Source organism: Peromyscus eremicus, unplaced genomic scaffold (genome assembly GCF_949786415.1).
Source record: "Peromyscus eremicus unplaced genomic scaffold, PerEre_H2_v1 PerEre#2#unplaced_483, whole genome shotgun sequence".
NCBI lineage: Eukaryota > Metazoa > Chordata > Mammalia > Rodentia > Cricetidae > Peromyscus > Peromyscus eremicus.
In genome coordinates, this window is record NW_026734719.1 from 221,707 (window position 1) to 238,006 (window position 16,300).

General features: G+C 43.8%; 1 protein-coding gene across 3 annotated transcripts in view; it reads right to left on the reverse strand.

The window, feature by feature from the left end:
- Positions 1-430: 430 nt before the first annotated feature.
- The window catches only part of Noxred1 (NADP dependent oxidoreductase domain containing 1), an 18,781-nt gene continuing 2,911 nt past the window's right edge, over positions 431-16,300 (reverse strand). For all 3 annotated transcript variants that reach the window (XM_059252899.1, XM_059252898.1, XM_059252901.1), the window contains exons 3-7: positions 9,870-10,069; positions 6,182-6,362; positions 5,452-5,603; positions 4,070-4,292; positions 431-695 (exon numbers count right to left, since the gene is read on the reverse strand). In XM_059252899.1, the coding sequence (XP_059108882.1) occupies positions 506-695; positions 4,070-4,292; positions 5,452-5,603; positions 6,182-6,362; positions 9,870-10,069 (946 nt within the window). In that variant the 3' untranslated portion in view covers positions 431-505. The remainder of the gene's footprint in view (positions 696-4,069; positions 4,293-5,451; positions 5,604-6,181; positions 6,363-9,869; positions 10,070-16,300) is intronic.

Sequence of the window (16,300 nt, forward strand, 5' to 3'; positions counted from 1 at the left end):
GGGTGCTTATGACCGAGCACACAGTTCTTGCATCCCAGGCAAGCACCCCACCCCCACCCCCACCCCCCGGCTGAGCTACATCTTTACCAGTAATATGTTTATGGTTTTATGGATTTAAATGGTTTAAATGAGAACAGCTTTAAATAGCCATCCTAGAAGAGTCAAGTATAACTAAAACAAGAATTAATCATAATTCAACTAAGACTGCTCACCCAACATTTATTTCTCTATCCAAAAAAGTAGAAGAATCAAGCTGTCTCATTTTCTAGCTTTATATTATTACGGGGAAAGCAGCTTTCCTATTTGACTATCTGATTATGACATAATTACTTGGATTTAGCATTTAGAAGAGTAATAATTTGTGTTAAAAAGGCTTTTGGTGGGGAGCACTGTACTAGGTAGCTTCGAAAGCTAGATACAAGCAAGTATATTGATGTGTATAGACCTCTTTTATTCTATAGTCAAGTCATTAGTACAATTCTCTAACACAATGCATGGCTCTCTGTCAACCCTCACCCCCTTGGGGCGAAGAACCCATGGAAACCTCTGGTAGTTCTTCTTTGGTTAGGGAGATGCCAAAATAGTCACAGTATAGGAGAGTAAGGTGGTCCTGGAGAATAGGAGTTGCCGCGAGGTGCTGGCTAAAAGGTGTCTCCTTGCTTTGCACAGCAGACAGATCAAACCAGGGGAAAGGCCTGAGGTGGAGAAAAAGATAGCATTACTTTCTCTGAGTCTGTTTAATACATATCACTTGGGTGTGAAACACCAAACTGAAGGAAGACTCTCTGAACTTGACTGTATCACTGTAGAAATGGCCAGACAGAAAAAGTAAAAAAAAAAAAAAAAAACAGCAATGATGAGCTATATGGACCAGCATATGCAAGGACTAGATAGGTAGGTAGGTAGGTAGGTAGATAGATAGATAGATAGATAGATAGATAGATAGATAGATAGAGAGATAGAGAGATAGAGAGATATAGATAGATACACATCAGATAGATAGATAGATAGATAGATAGATAGATAGATAGATAGACCCATCAGATAGATAGACAGGCAGACAGACAGATAGATAGGCGTACAGACAACAGACAGACATAATATTAGAAGGGGAGGAGAGAAAGGAGCAGAATGCTTAAAATAATAATGGCATATCATATAGCAAAATAATAATTAATATCATATAGCAAGCCATAGGTCTAAGCAAGCTAAGAACACCAAGCAGGATAAATGACAATAATAAAATGACAACAAAAACTACATCCAGATACATTCTCAAATTATAGAAAATGACAAGATAAAGCCAAAATCCTAAGAGAAACCAGAGGAAAACTACTTCACGGTAGAATGTCTTACAGTCGGAAGCCATGCCAACATGCAGACATTGGACTGACACGTATGTAAACCATCAACCCAGAATTGTGAATCTTTTTCCAGATTTCTTTCTTTTGCTTGCATGTGTGTATGTGCACCACACTCATTCCTTGTGCCAGAAGAGGTCAGAAGAAGGCATCAGCTCTCCTGGTCCAGATGACTATGAGTTACCCTGTGGGTGCTGGGAACCCACACCCAGGTCCATGCAAGAACAACAAGTGCTCCTAACCTCCGTGCCATCTCTCCATCCCCCAGAAATGTGAATTTTAGAGGATCATCCTTCAAAAGTGAAGGAGAAATAAAAAAACTTTATCAAACCAAAGTTGAAGGAATTGTCAGTATATCAGTCTTACAAGGAATGTTCACAGTTCTTTAGCAAGAAGGAAAACGAATGTTAGAAACTGGGAGCCACATAAAGGAAGGAGGACCATTACAGACAGGTGGAGGAGCCGAATGACCTTTAGTCAGGCATGTTGGCACAGGCTTTTAATCCTAGCACTCAGGAGGCAGAGGCAGGTAAATTTCTTTTTCTTTTTCCCTTTTTTGGTTTTTGGAGACAGGGTTTCTTTGTAGCTTTGGAGCCTGTTCTGGAACTCACTCTGTAGACCAACCAGGCTGGCTTCGAACTCACAGAGATCCGCCTGTCTCGAGGCAGGTAAATTTTTATGAGTTCAAGGCCAACCTGGTTTAAGTAGCAAGTTTCAGGACAGGCAAGGATACATAGTGAGACATTGTCTGATTTAAAAAAAAATATTAGAAAGGGTAAAATCGCCCAGCACCTGGGATTTGACCAAAGGATTGGTAGAGCAGCCTGGGATAGATGAGACCTCGTCTCCAAAAAGCAAAAATATAACAAGGTGAGTTAGAAAGGCCCTATAGCTCCCAACAGCAAATCTTAAAGTTAAAGACAATGAAACAGTGCTCAAAACCCCCTCAGGGAAATGATTTTCAGTGTAGAATCCACTATTTAACCATGTTCTCAATAAAACCGTAGCTAAGAACGCAAACATTTTCAAATGTTAACAAATTGCCAAAATTACTTCCAACGTACCCTTTTCTCGGGGAGTTATTACAGGATATGGGCCACTACAGTTAAAAAATAAACTAAAAGGGATTCTGGAAACGAAACAACAGGGAGGTGAGGGGAATTTTCACACCGAAAGTATAATCTGCTGGTGACCAGACTATGGGGTGGGGAAGAGAACTGGAATCAATGGTTATGTCTGGGGTTCTGGGGTTCCTTGGAGCACTTGGTGAGGCCGTAGTAGTTAGGTAAGAACCCCACAGAAACAAGGATGCTCACACGCGTCGGATTTCAGAGGAGGTGGTGAATATGGGGTTATGTAGGCACAGCACCAATGGAGAGTTCTATCCTAGGAGAGTAAAAATGGCAGCTTGAACTCCCACACTGGAAGAGGTCACCCAGGGACAAGTGTAGACAAAGAGAAGGGGGCCCAGGGTTGGTCCCTCAGACCTCTCAGATCTGAGGGCGGGACATCGGGAGAGCTACCAAAGGAGAGAGAACGGCCGCTTGAAGAAGGACGGCGTGCCCAAGGCGTCCACGAAGGAGCTCCGAGAGTCCAGCGAGTCTACAGACATGGAAGTCACTAGCAATGACAGCAGCAAGCTTTCCATATTGGATTAGCAAAGGCCAGAAAGGGCGCCTTTATCTTTACCACACTGGAGAGGAGCGACACGCGCCTACGGTAGCGGCGCCGACGTTTTGCTAAGCAATAACGCATGTACGGGTTCTCTAGCTCAGACAGTCATCGGGATGTTTACCCAGCAGAAACATCTGTCCAAGTACTCGAAGCAAGTGCATGGATGGTCTAGCAGCGCAGTGTGCAACATTTGAGGAAGGAATTATACTCTGTCACAGGTAGACAGAGCAACGTGTAACTTGCACAGTGTGTCTAAAAGGCTGCGCACGCGGCTGCTGTTCCTAAGTGAAGTAGGCAACACCAGCATCCGCAGAGTTCCAGCTGGATATAGAAAGCAAAAATGGTGTTATGCCTCCATGCCTCTAACACTGAAGTAATGGATACGCATGCCTATTGCAATACAACGACAATACAAATATCTGTTGGTGCCTAGATAAAACGACAAAACAGTCTATTAGAGACAACTATCTATGGGATTTAGGAAGCAGGGAGGCTTTTTTTTTTTAAACTGGTTAATTTTTTAAATTTTGTGCTGTTTTTTTAGAAAAGTGTATTATTTGTACCAAATTTAAAAGAGGACACAGGTCAACGTCAGGCAATGTGGTGGGGCATGCTTACAATTCTGGAACTTGAAAGGTTGAGAGGTTCGAGGCCAGCCTGGGCTCTATGGAGACTCAAACAAACAAAGAAAAACAAATACAAACAAACAAACAAACAAACAAACAAAACCCCACTGAGATGGGGAGAGGAACATGAAAGTATAAAAGAAAAACATAAAGGTGCTTGCTGCCAAGCTTGAGAATCTGAGTTCGATCCCGGCACCCACATGGCAAAAAGACACCACTGACTTCTAGAGGTTTCCCTCTGGTCTCTCCAAGTCCTAGTCACTGTTTCCCTCCCAACCCCCCTACACACACACACACACACACACACACACACACACACCCGCCACCAACAAAGAAATGTTTCTAAAAAGCATCTGTTAAGACAAAACCGTGGGACAGATTCCAATGGCCAAATGTTCGACATCTTACCTTTTATGAAACAAGCTCTTGACGTAGCTCTTGTTCATAAAATCTGTTAGCTGAAATTTGGGGCAGGACGATTTGTCTTTCTCACAGCTCTCTAAGTGCACGGAGAGGAAGAGTTTGTTGAGGATGTGCAGCACGTGTGAGTGAAACACGTTCCGGGCGGTGCAGACATTGATGACCGAGTAGAACACCCCCTCCAGCCATTTGATATTGAGGATTACTCCCCCTAGACACGAAGAAAAGTAACCATGAGCATCTTCAAAAGCAAGTCACAGGGAACCCAGAGGAAAACCAGAGGCGGGCTGCCAAGGCCACCTTCTCCCCTAAAGTGATTGGCAATGCAGCCAGGAGATGAACACTCTTCCCTCCCCGGCCATGAGCCCCGTTTGCCCTTTCCAACCACATCATGTGCTGATCACACTAAGGGGGAGCAGAGAGGGCTAAGTCACACTGCTAATGGTAGAAGGATGTCCAGAATGGTCCCTGCCCACAGCAGGGAGGACCTGGGAAATACTGCAAATTTACAAGGAACCCCATTTTCTTTTTGTCCCAGACATTTCGTTCACCTGTGTTTGTTTGTTTGTTTGTTTGTTTGAGACAGGTTCACATGTAGCTTTATTTGCCCTCAAACTCATTATATAGCCAAAGAGTCTTGATACCCTGATTCTCTAGTCTCCACCTCTCCAAGGCTGGGATTATAGGCATGTACCACCAAGCCCAGCTCATTCTATTGTTCACATGAGCTATTTTCCCTGGTTGTTTCTAGTCCAGCCTGAAGGATCCAAAAATTAGGCTTCTCAGCTCTACCTAAGAAAAGCTACTTTTACCCTGCCCCCCGCCCCCGCTCTTCTCATGCTATGGTAGTTTGACTGTAATTGGCCCCTATAAGCTCATAGGGAGTGGCACTATTGGGAGGTGTGGCCTTCTTGGAACAGGTATGGCCTTGCTGGAGGAAATGTGTCACTGTGGGAATGGACTTTGAGGTCTCCTATGCTTGAGCTATGCCCAGTGACACAGACCACTTCCTGTTGCCTGTCGGTCAAGATGTAGGACTCTCAGCTCCTTCTCCAGCACCACGTCTGTCTGCATGCCACCATGTCACACCATGATGATAATGAACTAAACCTCTGAAAATGTAAGCCACCCCAATTAAATGCTTTTCTAAGAGTTGCCACAGCCATGGTGTCTCTTCACAGCAATAGAAACCCTAACTAAGACACATACCAAACTCAAATAACTAAGAATGTATCTACTTTGTGCTTTCCCTAACACACCACACACACACACACACACACACACACACACACACACACACGTACACACACACCAGTCATGGAAGGTAATTGTCAAAAGAATGTCAGCAACAGTTACAGTTGAGCATTTACCCGCATTACTGTAGGGGCAGGTAGCCCGAAGAACCACTGGATCTTGGAGAACATCTGTGATTTCCTTGTTCTCTCCCCAGATATCATCAATATCCTCAGCAAAGTGATATTGGGGCCGCAAGATATTGGTGTGGTTCAGTAGAAGTTTCAACCTGGAAGCCACAAAGACAGGGAGTACAATGCCAGATTGGAAAAAAATGACTATCCAATCTACTGCATTCGAATCTAAGCCAAAACAACAGCCCCCTTCCCCTACACAGCGCTGCTCAGGTAACATGATGTAGCCCTGGGTGTGCACTAGGAACACTCACTGATTAACTGGATTAGTCAACCATGCACCTAATATTTACTGAATGTTGTTATCATGTGCCTAGCTCTTGACTAGATGCAAGAGTACAAAAATAACATTTGACATGTATTTTTAGTAGCTTTTTGTATTTTCTCATTAATGCACAGAGCGGGGAGCGAGTACTTAGGAAATAATATGCCATTAACGTTTTAGACAGGGAAATCATCCCAATCCTAAGTGTTGCTTGTGTGAAAATCTTGGGAGGTGGGCAGGAGGGGGGGGGTAAGAAAGGCTGGCTGGGTCTTTCTGCAGTTCAAGCTGCCTCCTTATTCCTGAGGATGACTGACTTCAAGAGGTAGGGCTATGGTGGTGGCAGGTAGTGAACGCGGAGGAGACATCAGCGCCTGCGCTGTTCTGTTCTCATGCCATGCAACAAGATACCTGGGTATCGGGATGGCAGATACAAAGCTGTACACGGTGCAGGTCTTCTCAAGTTTGGATTGGATCTCTAAGCAGATATTAGGCAGCTGAGAGGGCAGGCAGCAGAGGAACAATACGCTGGCCCAGTTCGCCACAGCAGGATTGTCATACAAGCACCGGACTCCTTGTTTCTGGAACTCAGCTTGGGAGGGAGGGAGAAAGGAAGAGAGATTTGACCCGAACGTCAGCCTTCTGCCGTGGGGAGAGGATGGTGGTAACTGTGTATCCAGTAAGCAACCTAAGTCACGTTGCCACAGCAACCAGAAACTGCTCCTGGATGCCTCTGTGAGCTACGCAAAGAAGGGCCCTCCCCTGTGCGAAGTTGTTGCAGGATTCCTTTTTGTCTTGATTTTAGAACAGATGCTAGGTGTTTTTATTATTATTTTTTATTTATTTAAGCTAGGAAAAAAAAAGAATGCTCTAAGAAGCGTTCTGCTTCCATTTACTGTAGAGCTCGCGCTTGCCAGATAGTGTATAAAGTGCTTCCTATGTATTCTTTAAAGCAGCTCTCAATGAGGATCCTCTGAGACCAATGAGGGCGGTTCCCATATTACAGATGAACCAACCGAGGCTTCAGGATGTTATGTGGCTCACTGAAAGATAGATAGCCTACTGGCTTGGGGTAGTGGGTAAAATTAGAAGCGTGCGAGAATGTACAACAGAAACTGGGAGGCGCTGTGGAAGGTTCAATAGTTTTTGTAAGGTATACAAGACAATAGCAAGATATTCATAAATGTAGAGGAAAGGTCTCTGTGCACATGACAAGTCATACAATTGCGTTAAACACACAGGTACTTAATTATTTGATCATCCTCACTACAACATGGATTTCTCAAAGTAAGAATTTAAAATGTATACTTCCATCTGGTCTGCTTTAAGTGTTACTGAAAAACAGATTGCAAAAGATGTTTTTTTACCCAAGAGGTTAAGCACTCGTCCCACTGACCAAAAATGTTAAAAGTGATGCTGAGCTGGTGGTGGTGGCACACACCTTTAATCCCAGCATTTGAGAGGTAGAGGCAAGAGGATCTCTGTGAGTTTGAGGCCAACCTGGTCTACAGAGCAAGTTCCAGAACAGCCAGGGCTACACAGAGAAACCTTGAATCAAAACATGGAAAAAGGGGCTGGAGAGATGGCTCAGAGGTTAAGAGCACTGACTGCTCTTCCAGAGGTCCTGAGTTCAATTCCCAGCAACCACATGGTGGCTCACAACCATCTATAATGAGATCTGGTGCCCTCTTCTGGCCTGCAGGCATACATGCTGTATACATTAAAAAATGGGAGAAAAAAAAAGAAAGAGAAATTGAAAGACATATTAAAATGATGACATTCAGAATGCTTTCCAGGCTGGAGAGATGCTTCAGTGGTTAAGAGCACTGGCTGCTCTTCCAGAGGTCCTGAGTTCAACTCCAGCAACCACATAGTGGCTCACAACCATCTATAATAGGATCTGATTCCCTCTTCTGACTTGTCGGTGTACATGCAGTTTGTTGTGTGCAAGTAATATTTTAATAAATATGTACCTATTGGTCAACCTAGGAAGTTTGTTTTGAAAATTATGTGTCAGGACAGTCAACTAAATAAGGGATATCTATGATTTGGGATACTGAAAGATACTTAAAAAAATTTTTTACACTTACTTGTGTGTGGCTGTGTGTTTGTATGTGTGTGTGTGTGTGTGTGTGTGTGTGTGAGAGAGAGAGAGAGAGAGAGAGAGAGAGAGAGAGAGAGAGAGAGAGAGAGAGAGAGAGAGGATTCTGTGGTATTTCAGTAGAGGTCAGAAGCCAACCTGTAGGAATCATTCTCTCCTTCTACTCTGTGGGTCCCAGGGCTTGAACTCAGGTCTTCAGTCTTAGCAGCAGGCGCCCTAATCTGCTGAGCCACCTCACAGCTCTTTTTAATATGTTTATGTTTATTAAGGAATGTTACATGATCTTAAAATCACCTTTTTTTGTGATAAGATGAATCTTATGTAGAAATCAGTGTTAAATCCTGAGAAGAAAATAAAGGGGTGGGGGGTGGGGAGATCACAGAGCAGTCTTCATTCACAGCTGCAGCTCGGCCAGACACACACACACACTCACACACAAACACCTCAGCACCAAAATTCCCAGACACCAGGGGCGGCAAGCACACCCTGGTAGAGGCAGAGACACAGGGCTGTGCTCTCAATGCCAACTGTGGGGCAGGGAAAAGGCTTAAAAATCTTTGAAGAATGTTAAGTGATACAGAATGCACTTCCAATGCATCAAGTCAAAAACCAGCATACAGTTAGGTACAGTCTCAATTTCTGATATACTTTCTGCTGTGGGTGATTGATAAATAAAACACTGATTGGCCAGTAGCCAGGCAGGAAGTATAGGCGGGACTAGCAGAGAGGAGAATTGAGAGAACAGGAAGGCAGAGAGGAGGAGACGCCAGCCTGCTGTCCAGGGAGCATCATGTAAAGGCAGCAGGTAAAGCCACGGAACACGTGGCAACATATAGATTAACAGAAATGGGCTGAGTATAAGAGTAAGAGCTAGACATTGGTAGGCCTGAGCTAATGGCCAAGCAGTTTAAATGATATAAGCGTCTGTATGTTTATTCTATAAGTGGGCTACGGGACTGCCGGGGCTTGGTGGGACCCGGAGAGAGAAAAACTAGCTACAACTTAAAAAAAAGAAGGAAGAAAACAATAGCCTAGTTAAGAAGCATATGGGTCTGTAAGTTCAAGGCTAGCCTGGTCTACAAAGTGAGCAGGACAGCCAGGGCTGTTACACAGAGAAACCATGTCATGAAAAACCAAATAGAAAAAAAAGAATATGGGTAATTATTATACTTCCTTCAAGAGTAATTTTTCTACGATATGCATACTACTTTGCACTGTTATTTTGCATTTTATTGCAGTATAATTTACATACATACAGTACCACACAGTTCTGAAGGATACTGTTTGAACAGTTTTGGTTAAGTGCATACATCTATGCAGCCCATATTTCCCTCTAGGCCAGTGGTTCTCAACCTTCCTAATTCTGCAAACATTTAATACAGTCCCTCATGTTGTGGTAACCCCCAACCATAAAATTATTTTCATTGTTACTTCACATCTATAATTTTGCTATTGTTATGAATCATAATGTAAATATGTTTTTCAATGGTCTTAGGTGACCCCTATGAAAGGATCATTTGACCCCAAGAGGGGTTGTGACCCACAGGTTGAGAACTGCTGCTCTAAATAGAAAACATTTTCTTCTCCCCAGAAAGTTGTTACAGGTCCTTTTGCAGTCCATCTCCTCAGAAACAATCACTGTTCTTATTTCTGTCACACTGATCAATAACTGAAACCATTGTATTTTCATATTCAGATGTCCTTTTTTAAATATAAGGCCAAATACAAATATTCATTGACCTTTTTTCCAGACTCTAATATTCCAGTTAGACTTGAATACCATATGGAAAACTCCCCCGTATCTCATACCCAGAAAGATAATTTGCACCCAGGGCACAGGGAGGAGAGGCAGATCAAGTAAGTGGAGAAAAATTGTCTTAACAAGTTCAAAATTTCAGGCCAGCAAGCAGAGAACGCTGCTTTAAAGGGACCTTTTCAAAATAGCTTTGTTAGCGCCACCAGCCTCCTATCTACGGTCTAACACTCAGTGCTCCTCACCCAGGGACTCTGGCCTCCGAGTGGAGATCTGCAGGCTCTCAGGAGGGATGGGGACAAGTCTCAGCAGTACGTTAACCAGCTGCTTCCCAAGGTGGCCGCATCCGATGATGCCCACCTTCAACTTCTCATCCTCAGCAACAGCGGCGTCGAATGATACAGATCGGGGATGTATTTTACGCCGACCCTCTTGTAATAATTCTCTGGAGAATGAACAAAGACACACAAATGCATTGTAGTTTTCCCCAGGAGTCTCGAAGTTGAATGGTTTTTGGTGGTTTTTTGTTTGTTTGCTTGTTTGTTTGTTTCATATATAAGCCTGATGATGTACTACTTCAGAAACAAGGCATTTCAACTGAAGGCCATTTATAGTAAGGCTGTAGCCTTACTAGGGAATAAAATCTTCATCCTGAAAAAGCACATTGCTTTTCCAAGGGATGAAACTGGGTGAAAATATTTATCAACGAAAATATTTTTTTGTTTTATGTATCTTGAATTTTCCTGGGATCTTAAACACGAGGTCTGTATATCTTGTATTTTATTAACTTTGAACATCACTGTGATTGCTATACATCATATGGTGACGTATAGCACACCGTGGACCAATTCTTTTAACTTTATGGTCTATTTTCTGGGCAGACAGCTGTCAACTAGACTGTATCATCACCGTCTTAAGTACACAGTATGTTTGAATCTATGTATATTGCTATGCAACTGATATCTAGACCCTTTGCATCCTTGCAAAACAGAAACTTTATATTCCGGAACAGCTCACTTCCCATCCTCACATCTGGAAATTACCATTTTACTTGCTGTTTGCTTTCTAGCCAGAAAAACTTTAAAACTTAAAAAACTTTAACTACACCATCTAAGCAGAATCGTGCAGCATTAACATTTTTGCACTCAGGATCGTGTCCTCAAGTTTCATCCAACTCATGGTTTATAAAATTTCCTTCTTGAGGCCAATAGTAATATTTCATCATATGTATCTAATGTGATTTACTTTGTTTGTTTCGTTTTGTTTTGGAGAGAGTCTCGTATAGCCCAGGCTGGACTTAAATTCCTGATTTCCCTGCCTCTGAGTGCTGAGATTACAGGTGTGAGCCACTACTCCTGACATATATAACACAGTTTGTTTATCCATTATATTAGCCATTATATATCCATCATATCGTCTCGTTACTGTGATACCTAGCAAACTTATCTTAAGGGCTATCTTAGTTATTTTTCTGTTGCTATGGTAAAATGCCATGACCAAGGCAACTTATATAAAAGAAAGGGTTTACTTTGGGGCTCATGGTTCCAGAGGGTTAGAATCCATGACCATCATGTTAAGGAGAATGGCAGCAGTAGACAAGCAGGCCCTGGAGCGGTAGCTGATCGCTTACATTCTGACCCACAGGGAAGAGGCAAAGAGAGCTAACATGGACTAGCTTGAGTCTTTTGAAACTTCAAAGCCCACATGCCATTGGCACAGCTCCTCCAACAAGGCCACACCTCCTTATCCTTCTCAAACAGTTCCACCAGCTGGAGACCCAAGTATTCAAACATATGAGCTTATGGAGACTATTCTTCTTCAAAACACAAGGTTTTTTTTTTCTTCTCATAGTTGAGGGGTATAGTCGATCATGGTGAAGAACTTACGGTGGCAGGAACTTGCCGAGATGGTCACTTGGTATATACCATCAGTAATCAATGACGAATGCTCGTACTCAGCTCACTGTCTCCTTTTTATTCCATCTGGGACCCAGCCCATGGAATGCTGCCACTCACAGTTAAATGGGGCCTTTCCACCACAGTTGACCTACTCTGGATAATCTAGATGGTTCTTTGTCCTGTCAAGTTGACAATATTAACCATCACACCCATTCATCATCAGTGGACATTTAAATTGCTTCCACATCTTGGATACGTTAAATGAGGCTGCAGTGAACATGGGCATACAAATATCTCTGGGAATTCTTAGGGTGTATACCCAGAAATGGGATTGCTTGATCTTATGCAATTTTATGTTTTACTTTCATAGTAACTATATTTCTTACACTCTTACCAACATTGGACAAATGTTCCAATTTCTCTATGTCCTTACCCAAACTTGTTCATTTCTGGTGCTCCAGTAGTGGTTGTCATAACAGGTATAAAGGAAGATCTCATTGTAGTTGTGATTTGCATTTTCCTGATAGTTGTCAATGTTGAGCATCCTTTCATATATCTGTTGATCACTTCTATACACTCTTTGAAGAAGTCTTAGGTTAAAAATCAGGTAATTGAGTTTATTGCTGAGTTGCAGGATGTCTTTATATATACTGGATTTTTATTTATTTATTTTGGTTTATTTGAGACAGGATTTCTGTGTGTAGCCTTGGCTGTCCTGCAACTCGCTCTGTACACCAGGCTGGCCTCGAACTCACAGAGATCCACCTGCTTCTGCCTCCCAAGTGGGATTTTTTTAATCTCTTTTCTGTCAGCTTAGTGGCTGCACATGAAGCTACTGATATTTTAATTATCGCCTGCAGCCCCGCAGCCCCACAGCCCCACAGTCAGAGCCCTGCTGGCCACCCAGCCCGTGGCCTGCACTTGCGATATGTAGGTTTAAACTAAGTCTGTATCCTTCTATTTACCAACAAAAAGTCGGAAGTCAGATGTGAGGGTGAAAACCTGCTAGATCAGAGAAGCTGAGAAGCAGCTCGTCCCCAAACCAGAAGACGCTCCAGACTCTAGCCTGACCCTTTCCTTCCTTATCATCTTCTCTGTCCAGATTCCTGGCTTCTCTGTGGCTAATTCCAGTCAGCTGGTCACTGGTTCCCCCCATTCAAGGTTAACATTATTAACAGTCTCGGAGTGTCACAGTGAGATCAAATATCCCGCAACAATTTTTATCTTACTTTATTTTTTTATTTGTATTATTATTATTATTATTATTATTATTATTATTATTACTATTATTTTCGAGACAGGGTTTCTCTGTGTATCTTTGGTGCCTGTCCTGGATCTTGCTCTGTAGACCCAGCTGGCCTCGAACTCATAGAGATCCGCCTGGCTCTGCCTCCCGAGTGCTGGGATTAAAAGTGTACACCACCACTGCCTGTCTCCAATTTTTATTTTTTATTTTTTTGGTTTTTTGAGACAGGGTTTCTCTGTGTAGCTTTGCGCCTTTCCTGGAACTCACTCAGTAGCCCAGGCTGGCCTCAAACTCACAGAGATCCGCCTGGCTCTGCCTCCCGAGTGCTGGGATTAAAGGCATGCGCCACCACCGCCCGGCTCAATTTTTATTTTTTAAAGAAAGGGTCTCAAGTACTCTGGGCTGGCCTTGACCTTGGTACATAGCTGAAGGTGACCTTGAACATGGGATTCTCCCGTGGCTGGGATGACAGGTGAGGGACACACCTGGTTTACGCAACGCTGGGATTAAACCTGTGCACTGTGTAGGCAATGCACACTACCGACTGAGCTACATCCCCAGGCCTATAATGGATATTTACTCCTCAGGGTTTTCAGGCATTTTCTCCCTTTTCAGCTGTCAGCTCCTTGGCTATCCAGATGCTTTGTTATATGGATGTTTTTAAGTTTGAAACAATCCTCCTTATTTTTGCTTCCGTTGCCCGTGGCTTTGTAGTGTCGCATCTAGTGACTCGTGTCCTTACCACTGAGAGCCACCCCCAGCTGGCATTGTTAACGTCCTTTTCAGCTGATTTTTGAGTGTTGGTTTCCTCTTCCTTCCTTCCTTCCTTCCTTCCTTCCTCCCTTCCTTTTTTTTCTTTCTTTCTTTTTTTCTTTCTTTTGTTTTGCTTTTTGTTTCTGTTTTTCCAGACAGGTTGTCTTTGTACAGCTCTGGTTGTCCCAGAACTCACGCTGTAGACCAGGCTGGCCTTGAACTCACAGAGCTCCTCCTGCCTCTGCCTCCCGAGTGCTGGGATAGAGTGTACCACACCACCGCCAGGCATTTCTGTAGCTTTTTGAGATGGAATCACCCTATGAAGTTTTTTCATTTGTTCAGTTTTTTAACCTAACTGCATCGGTTACGACTTCCAGGACTAAAGTGAACAGAGTGGTGGAGGTGGGAATCCTTGCCTTGGGTCTGGTCTTAGAGGAAAAGTTCTCTGCTTTGAATATGATGCTACCTTGGGCTTTTCATATACGGCCTTTAGTTCACTGGAGTAATTTCCCTTTGGTTGTTGAGTGTTGTTTTTGTGGCGGAGTGTTGACTTTTGTCAATTGCTTTTCTGCGCTGACTGAAATCATGTCACTTTGGGCTTTCTTCGGTAAATGTGGTTTTGCAAAGGGTCTCTAGGCACAAAGTCAAAAGCTAGAGGCTGTGACAACTCCCCATTGCACTGTCCCTTCCTTATTTTACACAAAATGAGGCAAACCACTCTTGAAAGAAAAAGTATCAGCTCAGCTCCCCCAAAGCCAAGTTCTCAGCACAAAGGAGATTTATTTGCCACAGAGGGACAGAGGCTAGGAAATAGGAGACAAACACAGGAGACAGAGGACCAGGGAGAAGGGGAAGGAGACAAGGGAAAGGGGACGGGGATATTTGTCCCAGAGGGAAAAAGGACTGCCTGTGGATAGAGAGGAAACACATGTAGCCCATAGGTAAATGGCAGTTTATAAAGGTAAAATGGAAAATCCAGTTTTAGGATGTGGTACTTAATACTGGGCATGTTAATTAGGTGAGCCGAAGGGGGCTTTTGATTGCCGGACTTCAATACTTTGATAGCTGGACCTTGGTAGTCAGCCTCAGGAGGAGGAAGGGGCCAAATAAAGGAATAGACCTTGGGGGCCAGCTTCAGGAATGTCATGTAAGGGTTTGTTTTTTTTTGTTTTTTCTTTTTTTTTTTTTTTTTTTTTTTTTTTTTTGGTTTTTCGAGACAGGGTTTCTCTGTGTAGCTTTGCGCCTTTCCTGGAACTCACTTGGTAGCCCAGGCTGGCCTCGAACTCACAGAGATCCGCCTGGCCCTGCAACCTGAGTGCTGGGATTAAAGGCGTGCGCCACCACCGCCCTGCTAATCTAACGGTTTTTAGCAAGGCAGAGGGAATGGAGAGAAGGGCAAGGCCTGCCAGAGCCATGCCCACCACGCTGAAGCTGGCCAGAGTCCCCCTCAACTCTCCCCGTCATCTAAAGAGAAAAGAAAGAGACTTCACCTCCCTGATGTTCTCCTTGATTTTTTGTTTTGTTTGAGACAGGGTTTCTCTGTGTAGCCCTGGCTGTTCTGGAACTCAATCTGTAGACCGGGCTGGCCTTGAACTCAGAGATCAGCCTGCTTCTGCCTCCTGAGTGCTGGGATTAGAGGCACACGCCACCGCCACCTGGCTTCTAGATTTTTAAAGTCACTGCTAACAACAAAGCCCCTACCTTGTGCAGAGTTCCCTAACACTCTCCCCTGGGGACAGGTACATGACCTTCCACTGCTGGTACTCAACCAGATAGGACAAATTTAAAGGAAAATTGACACATCGCGTAAGTCCTGTGGCTTCAGATCACTAATACGTCTTGCATCAGGGTTCTCTCTAAAGGAACAGAACTGACAGAATCAACGTATGTGTGCATTCGTGCGTGTGTGCATGCATGTGTGCGTGCGTGTGACTTATTAGACTGGCTTACAGAATGTGGTCTTGGTCGTCCAACAACGGCTTTCTCACAACAGCAAGGCAGAAAACTTAATAGCTATTCCATCCACCAGGCCAGATGACTCCGCAGTCCAAATCTGGCCCCGGAGGAGGATTTCTGCAGAGCCGCTGGTCTTCAGTCGACATCAGAACCCTGGAGAAGCTGGATTTAACGTGGCCACACCACAAGAACGAACAAACTTCCGAGTGGGAGTGAGGGCTAGCCGACAGAAAGCAAGTTTCCTTCTTCCCGGTCCTTTTATGAGCACGGCCACCAGATGTGGCCCCGATGTGAGGTGGGTCTCCCTGCTCCAAATCATTGGATTAAGATAATCCTTCACAGGAGTGCCCAGCAGCTAGGGTTCCAGCTGATTCCAGATAGCCAAGCTGACAACCGAGATTAGGCCATCAGTTATGTGTTATAGATCATGAAAATGATAAACTGGGAGGCAGTAGTATGCCCAAGGAAAAGTTATATGACATTAAGGATCACAAAAGGTGGAGCTGCTTTAATCCCAGCACTCAAGAGGCAGAGAAAGGAGGATCTCTGTGAGTTCAAGGCCAGCCTGGTCTACAGAGTGAGTTCCAGGACAGTCAGGTGGTTACACAAGGAAACCCTGCCTTGAAAACCCACCCCACCCCCCAAAAAAAGAAGAAAGAAAAAAAGGTGGAGCCAGTCAAATGATTCCTACTAGACATTCCATATTTCCCGCTTCTCAACATCCGAGTCCATAAGACTCGAAGTGTGGTCCTCACACATAAGGCTGCTCACCCTTTTACTTTCTCAAGTATTTCCTCTTCCAAATGAATCTTTGCTTGCTCGT